This window comes from Ceraceosorus guamensis (assembly GCF_003144195.1).
Source record: "Ceraceosorus guamensis strain MCA 4658 unplaced genomic scaffold IE81scaffold_29, whole genome shotgun sequence".
Taxonomy (NCBI): Eukaryota; Fungi; Basidiomycota; class Exobasidiomycetes; order Ceraceosorales; family Ceraceosoraceae; genus Ceraceosorus; species Ceraceosorus guamensis.
The window spans coordinates 84,850-104,526 of NW_020290024.1; the positions used below are offsets into that span (position 1 = coordinate 84,850).

The 19,677-nt window shown below is 55.7% G+C and overlaps 7 protein-coding genes across 7 annotated transcripts; 2 read left to right on the forward strand and 5 right to left on the reverse strand.

Annotated features, from left to right (window-relative positions):
- Positions 1–1,117: 1,117 nt before the first annotated feature.
- IE81DRAFT_366573 (OPA3-domain-containing protein) lies at positions 1,118–2,513 on the forward strand (the record flags this gene model as incomplete). Its single annotated transcript, XM_025517019.1, has 2 exons — positions 1,118–1,392; positions 1,503–2,513. Exons 1-2 carry the CDS (start codon positions 1,369–1,371, stop codon positions 2,511–2,513), a joined length of 1,035 nt encoding a protein of 344 aa, XP_025369615.1. The 5' UTR covers positions 1,118–1,368.
- Positions 2,514–2,551: 38 nt separating this feature from the next.
- IE81DRAFT_323424 (hypothetical protein) lies at positions 2,552–3,955 on the reverse strand. Its single transcript, XM_025513945.1, has 6 exons — positions 3,571–3,955; positions 3,319–3,397; positions 3,211–3,235; positions 3,070–3,141; positions 2,793–2,988; positions 2,552–2,721 (listed from the first exon to the last, which is right to left on the reverse strand). The coding sequence occupies exons 1-6, from the start codon at positions 3,718–3,720 to the stop codon at positions 2,662–2,664; spliced, it is 582 nt and encodes a 193-aa protein (XP_025369616.1). The 5' UTR covers positions 3,721–3,955; the 3' UTR covers positions 2,552–2,661.
- Positions 3,956–4,486: 531 nt separating this feature from the next.
- On the reverse strand, positions 4,487–6,768 carry IE81DRAFT_290166 (hypothetical protein; the record flags this gene model as incomplete). Its single annotated transcript, XM_025511842.1, has 4 exons — positions 4,487–4,849; positions 4,994–5,125; positions 6,194–6,519; positions 6,603–6,768. The coding sequence occupies 4 exons, from the start codon at positions 6,766–6,768 to the stop codon at positions 4,487–4,489; spliced, it is 987 nt and encodes a 328-aa protein (XP_025369617.1).
- Positions 6,769–9,486: 2,718 nt separating this feature from the next.
- IE81DRAFT_323427 (alkaline phosphatase-like protein) lies at positions 9,487–11,792 on the reverse strand. The gene has a single exon (XM_025513946.1). The coding sequence runs from the start codon at positions 11,559–11,561 to the stop codon at positions 9,675–9,677; it is 1,887 nt and encodes a 628-aa protein (XP_025369618.1). The 5' UTR covers positions 11,562–11,792; the 3' UTR covers positions 9,487–9,674.
- An 823-nt stretch (positions 11,793–12,615) lies between these two features.
- IE81DRAFT_290175 (CDP-diacylglycerol--serine O-phosphatidyltransferase) lies at positions 12,616–13,736 on the forward strand (the record flags this gene model as incomplete). The annotated part of the gene is made up of 3 exons (XM_025511843.1): positions 12,616–12,773; positions 12,884–13,109; positions 13,188–13,736. 3 exons carry the CDS (start codon positions 12,616–12,618, stop codon positions 13,734–13,736), a joined length of 933 nt encoding a protein of 310 aa, XP_025369619.1.
- A 410-nt stretch (positions 13,737–14,146) lies between these two features.
- IE81DRAFT_323429 (hypothetical protein) lies at positions 14,147–16,349 on the reverse strand. The gene is made up of 5 exons (XM_025513947.1): positions 15,512–16,349; positions 15,325–15,426; positions 14,860–15,235; positions 14,621–14,712; positions 14,147–14,538 (listed from the first exon to the last, which is right to left on the reverse strand). Exons 1-5 carry the CDS (start codon positions 16,037–16,039, stop codon positions 14,416–14,418), a joined length of 1,221 nt encoding a protein of 406 aa, XP_025369620.1. The 5' UTR covers positions 16,040–16,349; the 3' UTR covers positions 14,147–14,415.
- Positions 16,350–16,833: 484 nt separating this feature from the next.
- IE81DRAFT_323432 (putative CDC12-septin) lies at positions 16,834–19,595 on the reverse strand. Its single transcript, XM_025513948.1, has 6 exons — positions 19,257–19,595; positions 18,600–18,622; positions 18,442–18,520; positions 17,862–18,301; positions 17,247–17,786; positions 16,834–17,160 (listed from the first exon to the last, which is right to left on the reverse strand). The coding sequence occupies exons 1-6, from the start codon at positions 19,273–19,275 to the stop codon at positions 17,116–17,118; spliced, it is 1,146 nt and encodes a 381-aa protein (XP_025369621.1). The 5' UTR covers positions 19,276–19,595; the 3' UTR covers positions 16,834–17,115.
- Between the last annotated feature and the right edge of the window lie 82 nt (positions 19,596–19,677).

Below are 19,677 nucleotides of genomic sequence, written 5' to 3' on the forward strand. Positions count from 1 at the left end.
CTTGCCCAATCGTCAAACGAGGCGAAACGTCACAAGGGTGCTGCGAGCGATGACTGCGAGTGTTGGAGAAGCGCGTAGGGGAGAGCGGTGGTCAAGGCAGACGAAAAGCTAGGAGGTGCGATGTATAGATAGACGCTCCGTGGGGCCTCGCAGATGGTTTCCTGGACGAGCCTCATAAGGAAAGTGGATGATCGCATTCAGTCATGCTGCTTTCTTTGCATTGACAGCATTGGGAGGGCGCGATGACCACGACGCCTTTTGCTCAAGTCGAAGCTTTCGTAGAGCGCTCGCATGCCATGCCATGCCATGCCAATTGCCCGCTGTGCGCGGGAAGCGTTGCCAAGGAACCCCTTCGCCTTGATTGATGATCGGACTTGCAAAATTGACTTTTGCCCAATTCATCGATCTCTGTTGCGGCGCCATTGAAGGCGTGAAGAAGCTCTTCCATTAGATCCATCGACATGAAGCTCATCGCTGAAACATGCAGCATGCACGGCGCAACTCACGAGTCACGACTGTGACCGCGCGTAGCTCTGACTCTTGACTGTGCTGCACATGATCTGCCCGATCTGCTTAGATGAGTGCAGGCGGAGCTTTGCGTGCTGCCATGTGTACACAAGCGCTGATGCTGCTGTCTGCTGCTGCCTCGAGCGGATGAAGCAATCCATCATACCTGCCGCCACGCCCTTGCCTTTTTGTAGACGACACGGAGGCTTTTCTGCGCCACTTGGATGACTTGCTGCTCATCACAACTCACGACTTGTCACTACAGTACTGCACGTTGTGACCCTGACCTGCGACTCACAACGCTACAGGTGGTGCTGCACTGCGTACGTGTTGCATCGTCGTCGGATCACAAGGGTGCATGCATGCATGATGAATCGGAGACAGACAGCTTCGACAGTCGCAGTGGGCCAATAAGCAGCATGCAGCATCAGGCGTACGCATGCAGGAACAACCGTAAGCGACGGAAGCAGCTCGACCATCGGCTCAACCGGCGGGCGAGCGTGAGCCACGTGGCTTGCACGCGCTGATCGATTCTCGCAGCTAGGCGTGCATGCAAATTGGAGCGCGAGTGCACGGACTTCACGTTGGGAAGTTGAGCTCCGCTGAGCATCATCACTTCAAGCTGAGCTTCGACCCACACACCCCACCCAGCACCTACGTCGACCCAGCGCTAACCCAGCACACTCGTGACTATATGCTCTCACTGGCACCACGCATGGAGCTTGATGCTTCTACAGCAAACCCAACGGACGTAGCCGCATGTGCACTTCATCTCGCATGCTTCGCGACTAAAGGCAAGGACTAGGATCTGTCAAGGATCGAACGAGGTGCTGTGACTGCGTGCACTGCGATAACGCAATCATGGCGACCGCCAAGATCGCAACAGTGAGTCATAGCATACCTTGCGGGTGCTCACAAGATGTCCCACATCTACCAACACCCCACTCATTTGGCTGACCTCTAGCCAATCGTCTCGCTTGCGCTCTGCCTCGCAGCTACTGATCCGGACCATCGCCAAGCCGATCGCTACGCAGCTCAAATCGCAAGCAGCTCAGCACGACACATTCAAAAAGATATGCGTCAACCTAGCGCAGGGCATGCATCGTAGCGAGATGGCTCTGCGCTCCAATCTGATGGGAGGAACAGCGGCGCATACCAAAGTAAGACCTCTGAACGAGAAAAAGGCAATCGAGAATGGCGCAACTGCTATTTCGGAGGGATTCCTCTTCGCAATCGCTGCCGCGCTCATCATTGGAGAAAGCTATAGGAGTAGCAGCAGCAATAGAAAACAGAGGGATAGGACAGAAATGGCGGTGGAAGACATTAGGGATGCTATCGAGATGCTGGGCAGCAGATTGGGAGTGGAGAAGGAGAGCCTGTGGAGGAATGGACGGCCGCTCGAGGATGTTGAAGTTGATGCTGCTGAAGAGGCGCCATCCTCTTCAACCTCGTTAGTACATCCACAAAATGACGAAGCTGGTCCCAATACAAGCACCTCCACAGAATCAGTCAAAGCACCCGCCAAAATCTTCGCCGGCGCCGCACACATTTCTGAATTAGAGTCTGACAGGGAACGCTTGCAGCACGCAGTCGCAGTCTTGCTCCGCTTAGCGCTCAAGTCGGGCTGGATCGAGGGTCCAGAGGCACTGCGTCTCGACCGGATCTTGCAGAGGGGAAACAGCGCCGACGTGGCCGGTTCCGCGCAGCGCACCTCAAACGATGCTACTTCGGAGGTTCCAATTCCTTCAAGTAGACGTCCTTCCGCAGCCTCGCTCGACCTGCACTCTTCAACATCTTCCGCTGCTACATCTGCATCAGGCGCTCATCTGCCTACGCCTGAGGAGACGTCGCGATCTACCATTATCTCTGAAGTAGCCAGGGCTCGCGCGGCAGAGATAGCGAGGGAGGTGAGATCTGGAGCACCCGATGGCAACAATTCTTCGCTCGCCGAGTTGCTAGAGAGAGCAGGGCTTAGTGAGACCACCGCTTCCGAGACAAGACAATGACACCAGCAAGTTCTCATCCATCATCAGCACGCGCTAGTCACCACTCTGTTTGGACAATGCATCGAGTCACACCTGAATCTGTGTAGTCGTGCACATGAACGAGCCTAGAGTGTCGAGCTGGGATGACCCCCTTGCTGGTAACTTCGTGTCAGGCCCTGACCGCCTTGCGGCCGTTTGACGTGGCAAGAGAAGATCCGTTAGGATTCCACTGCGCGTGACCACGGAATGATCAGTGTGTGTGCGGGACAGTCGAGCTCTTATTGCCTCACGACCACTCACCCATCCCAAAGTGTAGCCGATGATGAAGGTCAGGACCCAGCAATTGAATCCAATGATCAGCTTGACAATCTGGATAAGAGTGGACAGACCTGGGAAGATGAGTCCTGGCAAGACTTGAGGCTCGTAGTAGTCTTCCTGCCTCTTGATGTAGAAGCGACCATCAGCTCCGCGCTGCAAGAACAGAACGACGATGAGGCTGTTGCGAGAACGATTGGGGTGTATGCGTCAAGAAACCTTGGGGCACATGAGAGTGCGCCAAAGCTAGCTCCCAACTTACCGGCACGCGGGAGCGCGAATGGCTGCGAGCAAGCTGATTGAAGGCACAAGAGTCTGCGTCGCGTCGATGTAGCTGCGTTGCGCATAGGAAGATCTCAGCCCCGCGTAGCACTGCAGCTCGTGCCTGACAGGCCTTGCTCACAGTTTGTTGTTGTCCTTGTCAAGAGCTGTGAATAAAAGCCACGCATGAGCGGATCCGCGGCGCGTAATGGTACTAGAGCTCAAGGATGTGGAGCGCCTGAGAACTCACCCACGCTGTGCACATCGATATGAGGAGTGAACATGCATCGCAGCCATTGGTAGATTGGCAGTACTCCTCCATCTCGAGACTGCGAAAAGGGGATGGCACATGCGGCGTAATACTATTCAGCAACGCAGAAACTGAGGGCGCTTCTCGAGCTCGCGATCATAAATCGGCCTCCCATCCATCATCCTGACCCGGCTACATTTAGTCCGCCCTGCAGCCGCACCCTCCCTCCCTCAGCGCAGCCCTTCCACTCACGTTGGGGCTGGATGCAACAGCGCAAAGTGGGTGGTCGAAAGAAGCGTCTGGGGCAAAGTAGGTCTTGAGGACCTTCGACTGAGCCGCAGCCGTAGGTGCCTCGATGAGGCCCTTGACCACATTCTTGACCTCGCGCGCTGGATCCTGCATCTTGGCGTTGTTGTTTCGTCGAGGTGTTCGATTATTTAATCGAGGCTTGAGGAGCGCGTCGGCGTGAGCGTCGAGAACTGAGAAGCAAATGGTAGTGGTGAGTCTTTGATCAAAGTTTGAGCCTTGCTGTTAAGGGCAGGGGAAAATGTCACACCACCACTGCGACCGCACCTCGATCGTCGCGAGCCGTGAGCACGAGCCAACCTCCACTTCGACCCCGAAGTTCACGTCGAACTTTGGCGGCTCAGCAGATCGCACGCAGCATGGCCTAGAGGCGCATATTTGGCGCGCGATTTCTATGTGGCTGACCTTGGTGCGCGGACGAGCACGCACGCACATGCAAATGAGTGCGGGTGGGACCCGTGCGTGGCGCAGTAGAAGATTTCAAGGCAGGGGTCAGCTTCCCTCCCAGCAGCTATGTGTTGTGCGTAGGTACTGCTCAAATTGTGGGCACGATGTGCTTTTGGAGGTCACTGCACGTCGTGAGTGCAATTGGTCTCTTTACACGTAACCAATCTAGTTGCCTTGAAGGATCCCGTTCGGCTTGCTTTTTCGCCCTCAAAGCCATCCAGGACTTGGTCAACGATCGCTGCTCACGTGCAGCCGACAGAAAAGACTTAACGTGCAGCACCATCGAAGGATCGAGTAATACGATGTCGTTGGCTGTGGTCAGACAGGTATTATACAATTGCGACTTGGCTTCTATGTAACAATTGCTGGCTACGTCTCTCTCTCGGGCAATGACTGTGGGTCTCAGATCTCTGCGCTACTCTTGCATTGCATCGTCCACCTCCATCTCATCCATCGCTTCTGCCGCTTGCCTCGTCGCGTCTTCGCTCTCCTTTGCCGCCTTGTCCGCATCCTTCTTCAGAGCGTTGGCTAAAGCTCTCTGTTCGAGAGTTTCACGCTCCTTGCTCTCCCATGCTTGGGCTAGCTCTTCGATTTTGTCCCGCCAGTGCTGCCTTCTGCCGAGCTCAATTTCCTCCTTCTTCCACTCCTCATGATCCCGCTGTCTGGAAGGAATGACATCTTGACAAAATTTGTCAGGATCGCTGAAGAAACGTTCGAAGTAATGCAGCACAAAAAGTCCGCAGTCGCAGTAATTCGGCTGCTTAGGCCCTGAAACGTCCTGTTGACAGTGAGAATGACGTCCGCGGTAATGTTCGATCAGTGGCCCTGACTCGGAGGCGCAGCCGGCATGAAATCAAGCGTCGCAACTTACAATGTGGTTGACAGCCAGCTTCTGATCTAAGCTTGCATCATCGAGAGGCACGGTTCTCTTAGCCTCCTCTTGCCACTTGCCCGTCTGCTCAAGCCAAGTGTACTTCATGTAATTCGTCAGATCCTTCGTCACCTTGGTGTGCTTGCCCGCAAGAGAGTCGAAGACGAGCACTGTCGCGCCTTCCTGAAAGTATCCCAAGTAGCGTTCGGCAATGTCTGTCCGCTGTGCCAAGCGCGTCGCGGTTGCTGCAGCAGTGGAAGTTCGTGATTTCTGGTCGTGGAGTGTGGTTGCAGGCGAGGTGCGCGCCTTGCTACCATACGTGTTCGCTGGAGACGTCTTTGCCGAAGCACCCGAATCGTTGACGGGAGATGTTCGGCTTGCTGGAGCAAAAGCTACGTCTGGCGGCTGTAACGACATCGTGGTCCGATGCTCAGGCGATTGAGATGCCGAAGGTTGCGTCCTCTCTTCGTGCGCTACAAGTCTAGGGTCTGGCAAGAGAGCCGAGTTGCGACCGTATTGGGGCTTCTCGTCTTCGTCATCTGAAAAGGTAGGCGGGAGAATGGGATACTTACCTCGACTGCCTATACGCGATCCAGATTGGTGCTTCTCTACAAGCGAAGCAGATTGCTGCTCTTCTACAGATCCGCCACCAAGGAGGGTGCCTCTCTCACTTGGGGATACCAATGCATCCACATCGTCGTTCGCCCAACGTTGGTGACTCGACCGTTTTGGTTGGGATAGTTGTACCATCGCTTCGGCGTTGAACGGTATCAAGGAAGAGGTGTCGATCGAAGAATGGGGTTCCCCTGCTCCATTCCAGACTCTCTCAGGCGAGACAAAACCGTCAGGAGTGTTGTAAACGGTGCTGGGACCTGGGCTGCGGATATCGTTCACGGGAATGTGTCGGGCGCCCGGGCTAGTGAGCTTGATTCCCAAAGCATCGTGACCTGGTGTACGAGCGGGCGTCGCTTTGTCTGAGTCGTCGAGCCGACGTCTCTTTTTAGGCGTCTCCGGTGGTGGCGCAGACTGGCGAAGATTGTCAGCCGGTGTGCCAGGCGGTGAGCAAACGACGGGCTCTGAACGCAGTCTTGCACGCTTAGCAGCCTCCGGCCCTTCGTCTCCTCTCGCGTCGCAGTCAATAGGGGGCGTCGACAGCATACAGGTTCGTGTGTCGGATTCGTCATCTTGTAGCTCGCTGGCAGGCATTGCAGGGCCGTCCGCCCGGAGTTTACTGGTTCGCCGAGTCATCACGGGTTCTCGCTCTGGATCCGATGGTCTCTCATACATCGCAGCTATTCGACCTTCATCGACAGCGTAAGAAGGATTGACAACAATGGCGAGGTACCAGTGCAAAGACTCGTTGATGGGAAGGACCAAATACTTCTTGGTAAAGATGCTTACTTTAGCCCATTTTCGAACCAGCTCGTAGGCTCTGGAGTAGTCGCGCGGCGCTGTCGACGTCAGCCGCTTGTAGAAGAAGGAGGAGAAGATGTGGATCGAATCTGCAAGCTCGCTGTCTCGCTTTCGTATCTCCTCGTGTAGCACCTTGAGACCAAGCTCGATGATGGTGTCGTTGACTGCCAACGCAATTGAGAGAACTTAGCCAGAGGTCAAGATGATGGCGTACCCAGACAAGAATTTGGTTCGAGCATAGACTCACGGAATTCGCCTTCTGCAAGCTTGGCAATGTCTTCGTTGTACACGTCCACGGCGCCGGGCCTGTCTTGAGGATAACGAAGCCGCTTCACCAACTCGCGAGGCTTCGCGGGCGGATTCTCGTGCGCTTGCGAGTCCGCGTTCGACTCGGAGCCAATACTGACTTCCATTGGACCATTGTCGGTGCTCACCTGAGGCAAATGAGAACCATCAGAAGAAGCCAAAGCGCTTTGGACGGCCGCACTTTTAGCAGATGGTCGGGGTTTCGGCCGTGGTCGTTCCTGAGCTTTCTCACCAGGCGACGGCAAGCCGCCTTCAAGTTCCATGCGTGACGATCGTCTCTCAGCAGCATCGCTATCTCTCGCTTCTGTCCTCTCGGTGATGTATCTGGCCTCATTCGATGGACGATAGGCTCGCAAAACAGGCGCAGAGCTTTGAGAGGCAGCTGCCCTAAAAGCTTCTGGTCTCAGCCACTCGATGTTGAGAGACCCCAATTCCTTCACCCTATTGAGCGAATTGACAAGTCTCTTGCGAGTCTCTGAATTGTTGTCTGGATCATGCACTGTAATGGCAACCTGTGTGGAAGCAGAGCGAATATCGTAGTCGGGATGCTTGGTGAGGGGGTGCTGTCTATCCCTGACTTGGGGCCATAACATCAGTGCCCTGTCTTCCATCGAGACTTGAACTTTCTCCAAGTGCGCTGGTTCCAGCGATATCGTGTGTGATGTGGACTTGTCGACGTGGGAGAGGTTGCGATGGGGAGAGTGCTGCCATTGCAGTTCTAGGGTGAGACCGCCCGAGCCGACGTGGAAGATGAGCTTGGGCTTGTGTTGCTTGAGAGTCAGTTTTTGGACATCGCCGATTTCGAGAAGCTCAAGATCGAATTCTGTCGTCTCTGGCACTCTCGCCCTGCCAAACGTCTTGGGAGCAGGCGTTCCTAATTCTCTCGCCGTCCTTTGGCGCGTTTCGCTGCGATCGACCATTTCTGGCTCGACAGCGTCTTGTCTTGGCCTCATAAGCGATGTTTTTGAGGGCCGAGATGGGCGATCGGTGTCTCGAGGGGGAAGGATGTCAAGGGGGTCGCTGCTGCCATCACCTTGATTCATGTCGGTGGACGGGCTCTGTCGGCGGAAAGGTATGCATAACTTTTCCTTTCCCTTCGCATGATCGCTAGGTCCTGCTCTGTTGGGGCCTGAAACCTCCTCATCATCGTCGTCGTTGGTAAGATCAATGGGCCCGGTTGCTTGCTGTTTGGGCTGCTTGCCACGGATAGTCTCGCTTTTCTCGCTTCGGCTTGCATCTCGGTATTGGGAGATGTCGTCTCTGGCACCTGATATCACGAGAGGGAGCAAAGCCGTCATGAATGAGACGTCGCCACATGCGAGGGTGTACGCCGAGCCGACTCGCAGAGATTTCCACAAATACGCACCGCGAGGTTTTTGGTAGAATGTCGAGGTTCTGGCTGCGCTGATGCCTGGCGGAGGCCTTCTTGTCGACTCGCTTATGGTGTCCCGACCAGGTTGATAGGATGACATCACCCTCTTCTTGGTCTGACTCCTTTTGGGTTTCTGCTCGCCCGTGTCAGGCGTTGAAGGATCCCTCGGGGCCTTTGATGCCGTACAAATCAGCGGAAATGTCCGATGCGCGATGCACGCAGCCTTTACCACTCACCATCTCTTCGTCTGAGTCCGACATGTGCGTCGGATTATAGATTGGAGTAGGTTTCTTCTTCCCATTCGGTGCAGCAAGCGACGAGGGCCTGCGAAGGCTATCAAATGAGCTTCAGACGACTACGGGCGCGCCCCACGAGTCACTTACCCTGCGTGCTGCTGCTCACGATCGTGTCGTTGATCTGGTCCGATATGAAAGGAGTTCAGGATGTTGCCAGAGTCTCCTGCCATTGACAGATTGAAGGATCGTTGCGATCTTGCAGCCTCGAAAGGATTGTGGGCAGGCTCGCCCGGCCTGGGCACTCTGGGCATGATGAAACGCTCTCCTGATGCGTCTTACACCCCCATGCGAAGACTCGTTCCAAATGCATCCATGGAAGAGCCCACTTGCTGGCAGGCGATACTCGCTCGCGTACCCGAAAGCAGGGAGTGTATGCTCGAAGCAAGTCAGAGACGTGTCCCTCGCCCCTTGTCGACCCTGGGAGCAAATTGACTGCGCAAAGCTCTAGGATGCTGCGCTTTCGGCAAGCCCTCAACAATGCATACACATGCCCCGAGCTGGTCGAAGACCTCGTGAGCCTCAGCGCACAGCCTGACAGTGAAGAGTCCGCCCTTGAATACCACTGGCCGAATGCGGTGCTTTCTGTTTCTGCAAATGGCGTCCTTGTCCGACGTGCGGCTTGGTTGGATGTTCGAACAGCAAATCAGGCTGCGGGAGCGGTGCAGGAGAGCAGCGTGGCGGGATGATGTCGCGAAGTAGATGAGGGGGGGCCAAGCAACGAGCGATGGTAGGAGCCGCCCAAGATCTGAGAAGCATTCAAGGGCCACGATTATGATTTGGAATTCACGAGTCTAGCTGAGCTCTGTCTGATCTGAGCCTGAGCCCGAAGCAGTCACGAGTGATTCGTGATTGAAGCTGCTGATGACACCCAATCAACAAATCGCGACCTTTCGACGTCGCCATCATCATGCACCTGTGGGGCGCGTCACAAAGTTCTCATGGGCGGAAATCAGCACGTCGCCGAGCTACGCGCACGCGCGTGTGCGTCTCGACTCGCGCGCTACAAAAAAGTGTGTGCGCTTGTGCAGAGGCTGTGCTCAGCAGCGCGGCTGAGAAGAGGCACACGTGATTGTATGCTTGCGCCTACAGTAGCTACCTACCCACGCAGAATCATCAAAATTCGCATCAAAGAATCGCACTCAACTCGAAGAACATGACACGGACCCAATCAGTAGTGTGTACTTTCATCGCATATGCCATGAAACCATTTCCCAACGGCTCCTTGGCTGTTCAATACCCGCCGCCGGCCTTGGTCACAGTCACTCGCTCGTGAAATGGGTGCAAGTGTACTGTCACGCATGAAGAAGTTTGGCATCCGAAGGGACTTCGAGCAAGATATATAATCTTACGTTGACCGCTTGCTCCTTCGACTGAGAAGGTCTCGAGTGGTGTGCTGCAAGTTCACTCCTAGTACCCGCTCCATGAATTTGCCCACATCCGTGTTCTCGATGTTGCCCGCCAGTTCAGCAGAGCGCCATCCCGCGGCATGCACCGGCACATCGACTCCTGTATGCCCAGAAGTGCTCCAGCCCAGCTCCACACGCCTGCTCATAATGTCGGCAAAGACCTTTCTGCATTCGTCTGCTGTGTTGATCGGAGGATCTTGCAAAGCTTGCGAGTGGCCGATGCAATGGAGCACCCGCTCCACTTCCGCATCGGTGGCTGGACCACCCGCCTCAGGTCCTGTCAAGCCCGCTCCGTTCTTGCCGAGAGACTCTTCTACGACGAATTGCTTGACCTGCTCCCTGGTAGGCGGCGACCTGCTGCTTGTAGCGAACGAGACCAACTGTGCAGAAAGGGCAGTGGCAGACTTGCGCGCAGGGATGAGGCGACTCGGATAATAGGCGTAGTTGGGGTATGCAGACGTAAGTTGTCGCCCTAAAGTGAGACCACCAGTCTCGTGATCGCTCGTCGAAATCAGTACTGTCTTTTCCCCTCTCTTGTTAGCCTCGTCGACCCATTCATGGACTGCGTAGATTGCTTGCTGATAGGCTACGATTTCCCTAGCATGGCACGCAGGATCGTTGGCGTGCGCACACAGATCGATTTGGCTTCCTTCCACCATGAGCACAAAACCCTTTTTGTTCGACTTGGAGCGAGTCAGCAGATCAATGGCTGTCAGCGCAAGCGATTTGAGGGGAGGAAACGCTGCTCGATTGACTTCCGAGAACTGGCGATCGATTTCGAATGGAGTGTTTGCAGGGCTCAGCAGAGCCAACAACGGTGTGGAAGACCTTTGCAGCGAGGCTAAGAACTCATGCTCAGCAGACTCGTCGGAGCCTTCCGCACTCGGAGCGGCGGACCCCTGTATGCCATCGTGAAAGACGCGCATATTTGCGGTGCTGAATCTGCTAGCATTTTTGAAGCCGTGACCCATCTTCACGTGCCAACCTCGAGAAGTGGCCTCAGTAACCAGGTCGCCCAAGTCCTGCCTGCAGCTAGATGGATGTGACATTGGCAGGTACAAGCACCCACCGCCGCCAATTGCGAGGTCCAGAGGCGGGGAGAGGGGCGTCGTTCCTGGGCCAAGAGCAGGCGCTGAGAGGTTCAGAGCCTCTGGTGAAAGCCCCAATGAATGGAGAGCAATCAAGGGCTCCTGTGCGCGCGACTCGACGTGTGAGATGAACGATGCCGGAGTCGCGTCGGTCAGTCGGCTCGTGACGACAACACCTGTTGCCCAGCCTGCAGCCTTGGCGGCCTCGAAGACTGTTCCGCATGCCTCTTTGCTCGCGTCGACACCAATGGCTCCATTGTAACTCTTCTTGGCGCACGAAAATGCGGTCGCACCTGCTGCGCTGTCCGTGATGAGGCTGTCTGAAGAGGCCGATCTGTGACTACCGACCAAAATCTTGTCCAACGGAGTGTGCGGCAACTGATTAGCGGGTCGCTCTGAGTGATGTGGACCGTCCTGCTCGGGCTTGTCGCCGTCGTGTATGTAAGCGGAAAATGCCCTTCCAAAGGTTTCGCTAGCGGGTCCGTATCCGTCAGAGATCATGAAGATGATGTTGACCTTCTTGCTTCGATGGCGGCTACTCCAAGTATGCGTGAGCCACTGCTGCGAGGAGCAGTGCATCATCGAAAGGTATGCCAGCGCTAGCAGACCCAAGAGGGGCACGACTGCCAGCCTCAACCTCCGGCTTCGTCCATTTCGATGTTTGGCGCGTATGAACTCGGCGTGACCTGTTAAGCGATGTCCTTCCTCGAGGCGATTTGTCCCATCTTTGCCTGCCATATTGATGATGTTGACGAGCAAAAGTCGGGCGTAGTGTGTCGTGCGTCGAGCAAGGCCTCAAGCCGGGGGTTCCGTTATGGGACGGAGGCATGTTGTGCGCTTGGTCTGAGACCCGCTCGAAGTTGCGTGTCCCACCACCCGCGAGGTGTTCAGACGAGCCCCTTGCAACGTCAGTCCAATCAAAGCCACGTGGGCGACTGGCCGTGCGGAAGCCAAGATTCGATCGAAACGTGATCAGGGAAAGTCAGAAGGCTGTGCTATGCACGAACGCACGCCCCGTGCATTCGAGTCAAAGTGGTGTGGGCGACGACGGGAAGGGGGCGCGCAGCACCTGACTGCATGCATAGGCGCGAATGATCGAAATGAAGCGGCGCGGATTGTAACGGAGACGGGCGTCGCGGTGTCGAGCTGCAGAGCTACAGCTGCTCATGGTGACGCGTTGAGCGCGCGTGCACCGTGCGGTCACAGCAGTGACTGGATGACTGGATGATGGTGCTGCTCCCCTTCTCCCTGCTGCTGCTGCATGCGTCCCGAAAACTTCGTGAGAAGCGTCACATCGAAAGGCCATGCAAGGGTCGCTATGTAGCACTGACTATACAGGCTTTCTAGGTCATCCGTACCACATACCCGCCAGTAGTCGGAGATCACATCGGAACACCATCGTGCCTCCAGCTTTGATCGGTTTGACGCTCTGAAGACAGCAGCAACACAGAATTGTTAGAGTGAAAACCCGCGGTAACGTCTCGAAGCGCAAAGACGCGGCTCAGGTCGTCACCTCGATCGACGCGACCATCACGACGTAACACCAGTCAGTGGAATAGGAATGCCCGGTACAGTTCCAAAAGCCTTCGATCCAATCCTCGTCTCCTCCTCCTCTTCGTCGGGTCTCACAAAAGCAGCAGTCGTCGACGACGCGTCCTCATCGACGTCTCTCAAGGTCAGTGCAGCGCCATCAGGGCATCCGGCCGCTGGAGTCGCATCTCAAGGCGCCGCACAAGCAGTTGCTTCAGCCGCACCGACTGCCGCTCTTGCCCCTACCAACATCGCGGCAAAGATGACCGCGCAACCTGCCGTTGGACCGATCGAGCCCAAGGGCAAGAGCAAGGGAAAGAAGGGCAAATCAAGCAGAGCAAAGAGCGAGGAAGCTGCAATCCAACAAGATGGCGCCCTGAAGCAGTTCGTAGAGACATCTGGTCACTTCAGTCTTGTTCGGTGAGCTTCAAATGTGCCGCAGCGGAGCAAAGTTGCGAACCCACGGCGCGAACAAGTGTCGTCGTACCTGCTGACCGCTCCCAACACTGGTTCGGAATACGTGCCCACAGGAACTTCCATCTTGCAGACGCATTCACCCTGATGAACGGGTTCTGCGGAGCGCAATCGCTCTTTGCATCAGCTCGATACCTCATCACTTCTGATCCCATTCACGCCTGGCATGCTCTTTGGTTCCCGGTATTCGGCGCAATCTTCGATCTGCTGGACGGAAAAGTTGCGAGGTGGCGCAATAGCAGCTCAATGCTGGGACAAGAGCTGGACAGCTTAGCAGACTCGGTAAGTGAAAGCTCGCCTCGACGAGTGGCACACATGAGTCCTGAACCTTTGCGGCTTGCCTCCTCTTTGAAATGATAGACGTCCTTCGGAGCTGCGCCTGCCTTTGCCGCCTTTGCCCTTGGCTTGCGCACTCCCTTGGACTCTATCATCTTGACCGCCTTTGTGTGCGCCGGCATCGCTAGACTTGCGAGATTCAACGTGACAACCGCTTCCATTCCGCATGACGCGACGGGCAAAGCTCGGTACTTCGAGGGTTTGCCTATCCCATCATCTCTCATTCTGGTTGGAGGGATGGCGATCTGCATGCTGGCTGGTCGAGTCGCTCCTGGCGGACTGCCCCTCGTGCTTGCCAAAGAGCGCGGAGTGGGTCAAGACGGATTCACTTTTTTCGGAGCTCTCAGAGACTTCATCCCAGGTGCCAACGCTGGCGATGGTGTTCCACTGGGCACGATCGGATACGACGTATCGGCTCACGTCGCCAAGTCTTTGATCGATTTTGGGCTGCCAAGGAGCGCTGCGCTGACCATCGCTTCATACTCCAAGGTTGAAGTCCACGTCTTATCCTTGGTGTGGCTCACCTGGGCCGCACTCTTCATCAGCAAGACGATCAGGATCCCAAAGCCCTGATTCATCACCCTGCCGCAGCGTTGAGTGCTCAAAGCCAGACCCAAATGCGCGAATACATGAATGAGCGAGCAAGAAGGATTCGCTTGCCAAGTGAACAGCCTGCTGCGGGCCTTGGCGCGGCTTGCGTGCATTGACCGAGCCTGAAAGACCAAAGCTTCGTGGGCACCGAGGTGTGGTGATCTGCATGATTTTCTTGGCCACTCACGGGTAGGAGTGCGAGCTTATGGGTGGCACCGTTCGTGTGCATCCCTGAGCTAAGGCTGGTCGCGCACCGACTTACTTGGTGATCAGACATGGATATCTTGCTCGAACAAGCCCTACTTGCTCCACTCAACACGAGAGTGCATCTTGTCGCCGCAGCAGACGACTTGACATGAGCTGGAACGTCAACAGGTTCAACTTTGAAAAATCGCACTTCAGCGGGCTCCTCGGATCTGGCCTGCGGGAGTGATATCACGATTCTTGCAGCACGGCTCATTCGTCCAGAGTGGATCAGATCAAGGCGTACTCGTCACATTGACAGCTTACAGCCCATGGTGAGGGGACGATTGCGTGGGAAGTTGAAGTGTTCAGCGCCGCAAAAAGCGTCGTTGACGTCGTCAAAGTCGTAAAGAAGGCCAAGAGTGATGTCTAAGTGCGAGTCGGATGAAAACACAGCCAGGCAAAAAAAGAAAAATCATCATAAGCCGCCTGCCTTTCTAGCTTCTGCAGCTGCGTCAAAGGCGGACGCCGAAATGTCCTGCAGTCCCGTTCGAGACTTTGCTATGGATCCATCAAGCGCATTGATAGCATACCTCAGGACCTACAAATCGGGACGAGGTGGGGAGGCAGTATTCAGCAGTGCTCGAGAAATGGTCTGAAACGACGCATGCATCCGCTCTCACATTGTAGTCTTGCCCAAAGAAGAAGACGACCAACCAGAGGACGATTGCGACGCCACACATGATAAAGCTGGCCGGGGCGGCATAGAAAGCGTCTGGCAGAGTAACAAGAGGAAGAGGTCAGTATGGAGCTGCAGATACGTGTGTGCGTACCTCAATCCAGCAACCCAACAACTGGCATTCATGCTCCTCCTCAGAGAAGCTCTATGGGGTGACTACACGCTCCAGCAGGTGACCCTTACCTTGGAATCCGAAAGACTTTGCCGGCTCGCCCTTCACCCATCGTTCCCAAGTTTCCGCGTCTGAGCCGGGTTTGATCCTAGCCATCCTGACATTCCAATCCAGCATTTTTGCCTTGTCGATGTGATATACACAAAGCGTCGGAGCTGCAATGATGTTCAGCTTGGAAGCGAGGTGGACGCGAGAGAATGGTCGAAGGTAGGCAGTACCATCCGTATCCGTTCTGGAGAGTGACTCGTCGATGTCCACCTCGCCTGCCAGTAGGTAGTCCTCATTATTGTGAAAGATCGGAGAGCTCGGCGCAGTCGCGGAAGCAGTCGTGTCCGCTCGCTCGCTTGGCAGCGAGGAGCCGTCGTTCCACGCCATCGAAACCCATGGCTTTGAAGCATGAGCAGCAACAGCCGCAACGCGAATCAGCCCATGCTTCAAGCAGAGGCAAGACCGATCTGCAGACCTTGTGGACTCACTTTTCCTTTGACGCCAGCCTTGTACCACTGCTCATCAACATCCACGCTGACGTAAATGCACTTGAAATCGTTGGGATGATTCCGACAAAATTCGCTGATCGTCTGCGAATGCGCGAGACAAAGAGGGGATAACTGTTTAGTCCAGGCAGCGCTGTGAAGGCCTTCCTCCAGTCATCCCAGCACGCACCTTGTGATACTCTTTCAGAGGTTGACCAGCCCATTGGCTGCTAAAGTAGAAACCCACGACCTTTGCACCCTTGAAGAAGCTCTTCAAATCGATCGGCTTGCCATGCTCGTCCAATAGCCGGAGCCTTCTCAACAAGGGGTCGGGATGCGAGTATTGTTCTGCTGGTGGCAATTTGCGACCTTGAGCGCTAGCTTTGAGGGCGGGCTTGAGTGCAGAAGAGGGAGTGCTTGTGCTGCTCTCGTTACTGCCTGCTATGCTCGATCCTCGCGCAGGGGTAGCAGGCGCAGATGGACCAGCACCAATGCCCGTCGTGCTGCTTCCTCCAAGCCCATTGCTCGTTGTCGCACCTAAACCTGCGCCTGAAGACATGTTGAATCCGTTTGCTGGCGCAGAAGAAGCAGGGCCAAAGGAGACGCTGCGCTTAGGGGGTGAAGGTTGTGCTTGGGAAGAAACTTCTGCTTCTGGCACCTTTAGCTCGCCATTCGTAACCTTTTCAGGTCTTCGTGGCGTTTTGGATGTGATCGTCATGATGAGCCCACGCCACAGTCAGCGCTTCGATTGTTCGCTTGTATGGTTCTCAGCGCTAGTGATAGAAGGAAGTGGAACGTTGGGTATAAGATGACGCGGCGCTGAGTTGCACTGTAATCACTGGGAACGCGGTGATGGGGGATGCAGATAGGCGCGTGCGCGTGTCCTCTTCCGGCTGAGGCAGGCTACACCAACGCCGGCAATGCACACCCGTTCCGATCGAATTCGCCAGTGCTTTTGTCGGTCGGATGAATGTGCAGCGGGACTAGGCACCCGCGTCGAGCAGCAACAACGATGAGGAGCGTCGTAGCAAGAGGGCGAAGCAAGAAGAGCGAACGAGTCCCCAGTTGCGGGTCAAGTCCCGAATTGCAAATCAAAAGCATGAATACCTGCCCATAGCGAGCTGCGCTGTACCATATCTTGACCAGCATGCACACGGACCCCTCGATCGCACCCTCACGAGAAATCGCGGTGAAATATGCAGCGACGTAGGAGCGGCGGCGGAGGCGCGTTGCGTTGCTCTGCGTTGGACGTACGCGGCCGCCGTCACGAGCGCGCTTCTCGCCTTACAAGCGAATCGTGAATCCATGCAGCATGCTGGGGAAAAGCACGCGCGCTCAGTCACCAAACATAACGCGACCAACGCCGCATCGGGCGACAGCTGCGTGGACTCTGGCTGCCGCGCGTGAATCTAGCTCACTGATGGTGACGCTGCCATCGTGCAACCAAGTCACAATCTACGATTCACGACTCGTGCCCGCGTAGACTGGGGGGAAGGAGCTATAGATTGGTACAGCAAATTGTTCGCATTGGCTTGTCACATACAACGTTGTCAACGTCAGGCCAAGTTGTACACCGCAGAAACGTCTCAAAAGCAGAATGGCATTCAGATACCCAAAGAAGAATCGGTGGAATACGAGCGTGACGGTACATTGCTCATGACAGGCTGAATAATGCGGCACATCGCAGTGTAGCGCTGCCATTGTAAGAGAAGCAACAAGAGAGGAAGAAGGTCAGTGCTGCGAGCAGCGTCGAACAGCAGGGCATTTCCGGCAGAATTCTCGCGAAAGCGAAGCTCATCGACGTTGAGAGCCAACGCCACGGGCGTATCCGCCTTGCAACTGTATCGTGATTGGGGGAGGGTGCGAAACGTCAGTCGCGTTGCCTTGGTTCCCGCGTGCAATCGCGCTCCTTCACCAAAACTCACAGCGTCGAGTTCGGCCTCCAGCGCCTTGATGGAGCCGTGCGCGTGCTCGAGATCCTTGTTGAGACGGTCGCGCTCGGCGATGAGGTGAGCCTCCCATTGCCTGAAACGCTGCTCCTCCAGCTTGACCTGCTCGGTGAAGCGCTTGCGAAGAGACTCTTCCTCCTCCTTGAACTTGGGGTTGTCCAGCTTCTTGACCTTTGGCTCGCCAAACTTGCGAGTCTCCATCTGTGCTTGCCTGTAATTCTCGTAGTGAGTCTCTTCGGTCGTGTTGATGAGATCGAGCATGTGGGTACGGATCAACAGGCTGCGAAGCTTTTTAAAGTCACAGTGCTCCTCGTTCTCCACTTCGGCAACTCCCCACATATACGAGCGACCCTTGACAGTGCGCCCGTCACGAGTCTGAACGTCCTTAGTGGATCCAATGATAGAGAAGGGCATGGCGGACATGAGAGTCTTGGCGTGGTCTGCACTAGCCTCATCATCTGTCTCGATGGGAGGAGTGTAGACCCGGATGCCTTGCGAAGTGATCACCTCGCGGATCTGAGGGGCATTTCTCGAGGGTCAATACGCCGCACATCAGGGATTACACAGTACGACCGACCCTGATCAACTCACTCTTTGCTTGAAGATAGCAAGATCGTTTGGGCTGAGTGTGTCGGCTTTGGCAACCACGGGAATGAGGTTGACACGAGTGCCGAGACGCTTCATGATCTCGATGTCAAGGGGCTTCAAGGTGTGGCCGGTAGGTCGGATGAAGTACAAGCAAGCGTGGACGCGAAGATCAGTCTTCTGCAAACGCTCGGGCTGCTGCTCTTGCCTCATGTACATCTCGTGCTGATCATCGAGGAAGTCGACGATGGGTGCCCAGCTGTCGCGGTTGTTTACGTAGTCTCCGAAGCCTGGTGTGTCGATCACAGTCAACTTGACTTTGAACTGCTTCTCCTCCAGCTCGGCTTTAATGATGTCGATCTCGACTGTCTTGTCGAGTTGCTTGGCATGACGACGAGTGTGGTCCTTGCCAGTTGCAAGCTCGGTGGAGAAGAGCGTGTTGATGACTGTGCGTCGAGGTGCCAAAGCGTGAGCGCGCGAGACCGCTTGCGTCGTTTGATTCTACCAGCCGGGGCTCGTCCCATGCCTGACCTGCGCCTGCGCTGGGGTCTGCTCGCCGGCTGCTGTCGCCAGGATCAGTACTCACGCGTGGTCTTTCCCACACCGCTCTCGCCGACGACCATCAACGTGAAGTGTCCACCTGCCTTAGCCACAATTTTGTGCCTCTGTTTCGGGAGCCGGATGAAGCCGAGATCAGACCTGAACCCTGTACTACCGCATGACATCCAACCAAAATCCGCTCACCTGGTTGGGCAGATTCGCGATACCTGCCGCGGAGTCCGCCAAAGTCGGCGCATACATGATGGAGTTGGGGAGGTGGGGGTTGCGAAAGTCGAGGCGGGCGTTGAGAGCAGAATTGGTAGGTGATGAGAAGTGATGCCAGGATTCGTGTCCGGCCAATGATTGGTGTTGGGCCATCCGGATAGATGAAAGTTGGTGACAAGAAGTGTGGAGCGTGCAGGGCCACAGGTCCAGATGAGAAGTGTCCAGTAAAGGATAGAGAGGCCCGAGCACACAGTCATCGACGTCAAGCGGGAGACGGAAGCGGAAATGAGAATTGAGGCGGGCAAAAGACGGAGCAATGTCAGTCATTGGTCGATGAGTCGCTGCTTGCTGAACGAGTCAACCTCTACCGATGCCGTACGGCACTGGTGCATTCGCAAGTTCGAAGGAAATTCGGCCTTCTGAACCTTTGCCTCCCGGACCATCACACCGCGCCATGTCCTTTCGCGAGACGAGATTCCTCCTCGCTTAGCTTGTGATGCGAGCACGTCTGAACCTCTGCTTCGAGCTGGTCCCTCCGCGGCAGACAAATGAGACACGCGACCGAGATGAGGCGCCTCTAGCTCCGCCGGCCCTTCCCCTCTTCCTGTCCTTGCTCATGTTCCCTGCTGCACTCACCGATGCCATTGCTCGCCATTTTGAACACGCCTGCGATTGAGTCGTAATAATTGGCGAATGGTAATGTACGAGGTATGGTCTCGAATGTGTTTTTGAAACAAGACGTCGATCGAACAGCTTCAAGGATGGCAGGGATGGAAGGGGCGACAGACTGGTCAGTGTGATGTCTGCCCTGCCGGATTGTCCAGCAGCAATCGCAAGAGTCGACAGCATCAGACCGCGCGAAGCCTGTCTAGCCCGCGCCCACGCTGCAGCAGCTACACACAGCATACTCCAAGTCGGCCGCGCATTCGCGGGCATCTTACCAGCAACAGCAGCAGTGCAGCGTCGGTCGCGACGTGCGCGCTAGCCCATTGCCAGCCAGCATATGCTGTTGTGTATGTATATATGTGTGCACGGAGCGTCGCGTCGGCTCAGAAGC

Bases quoted from the DNA above. Each gene is read 5' to 3' on its own strand.
- IE81DRAFT_323424 (XM_025513945.1), bottom strand. From the start codon at position 3,720: ATGCAGGATCCAGCGCGCGAGGTCAAGAATGTGGTCAAGGGCCTCATC. The intron at 2,989-3,069 runs GTAAGTTGGGAG...TTCTCGCAACAG, and splicing joins ATTCGCGCTCCCGCGTGCCG to CCTCATCGTCGTTCTGTTCT. The intron at 2,722-2,792 runs GTGAGTGGTCGT...GGTCACGCGCAG, and splicing joins TCGGCTACACTTTGGGATGG to TGGAATCCTAACGGATCTTC.
- IE81DRAFT_323427 (XM_025513946.1), bottom strand. From the start codon at position 11,561: ATGGCAGGCAAAGATGGGACAAATCGCCTCGAGGAAGGACATCGCTTA.
- IE81DRAFT_323429 (XM_025513947.1), bottom strand. From the start codon at position 16,039: ATGACGATCACATCCAAAACGCCACGAAGACCTGAAAAGGTTACGAAT. The intron at 14,713-14,859 runs GTAAGGGTCACC...TTACTCTGCCAG, and splicing joins AAAGTCTTTCGGATTCCAAG to ACGCTTTCTATGCCGCCCCG. The intron at 14,539-14,620 runs GTGAGAGCGGAT...CCCGATTTGTAG, and splicing joins TCTTTGGGCAAGACTACAAT to GTCCTGAGGTATGCTATCAA.
- IE81DRAFT_323432 (XM_025513948.1), bottom strand. The intron at 18,302-18,441 runs GTGAGTACTGAT...CTCGACGCACAG, and splicing joins CGGTGTGGGAAAGACCACGC to TCATCAACACGCTCTTCTCC. The intron at 17,787-17,861 runs GTGAGTTGATCA...AATGCCCCTCAG, and splicing joins TTGCTATCTTCAAGCAAAGA to ATCCGCGAGGTGATCACTTC.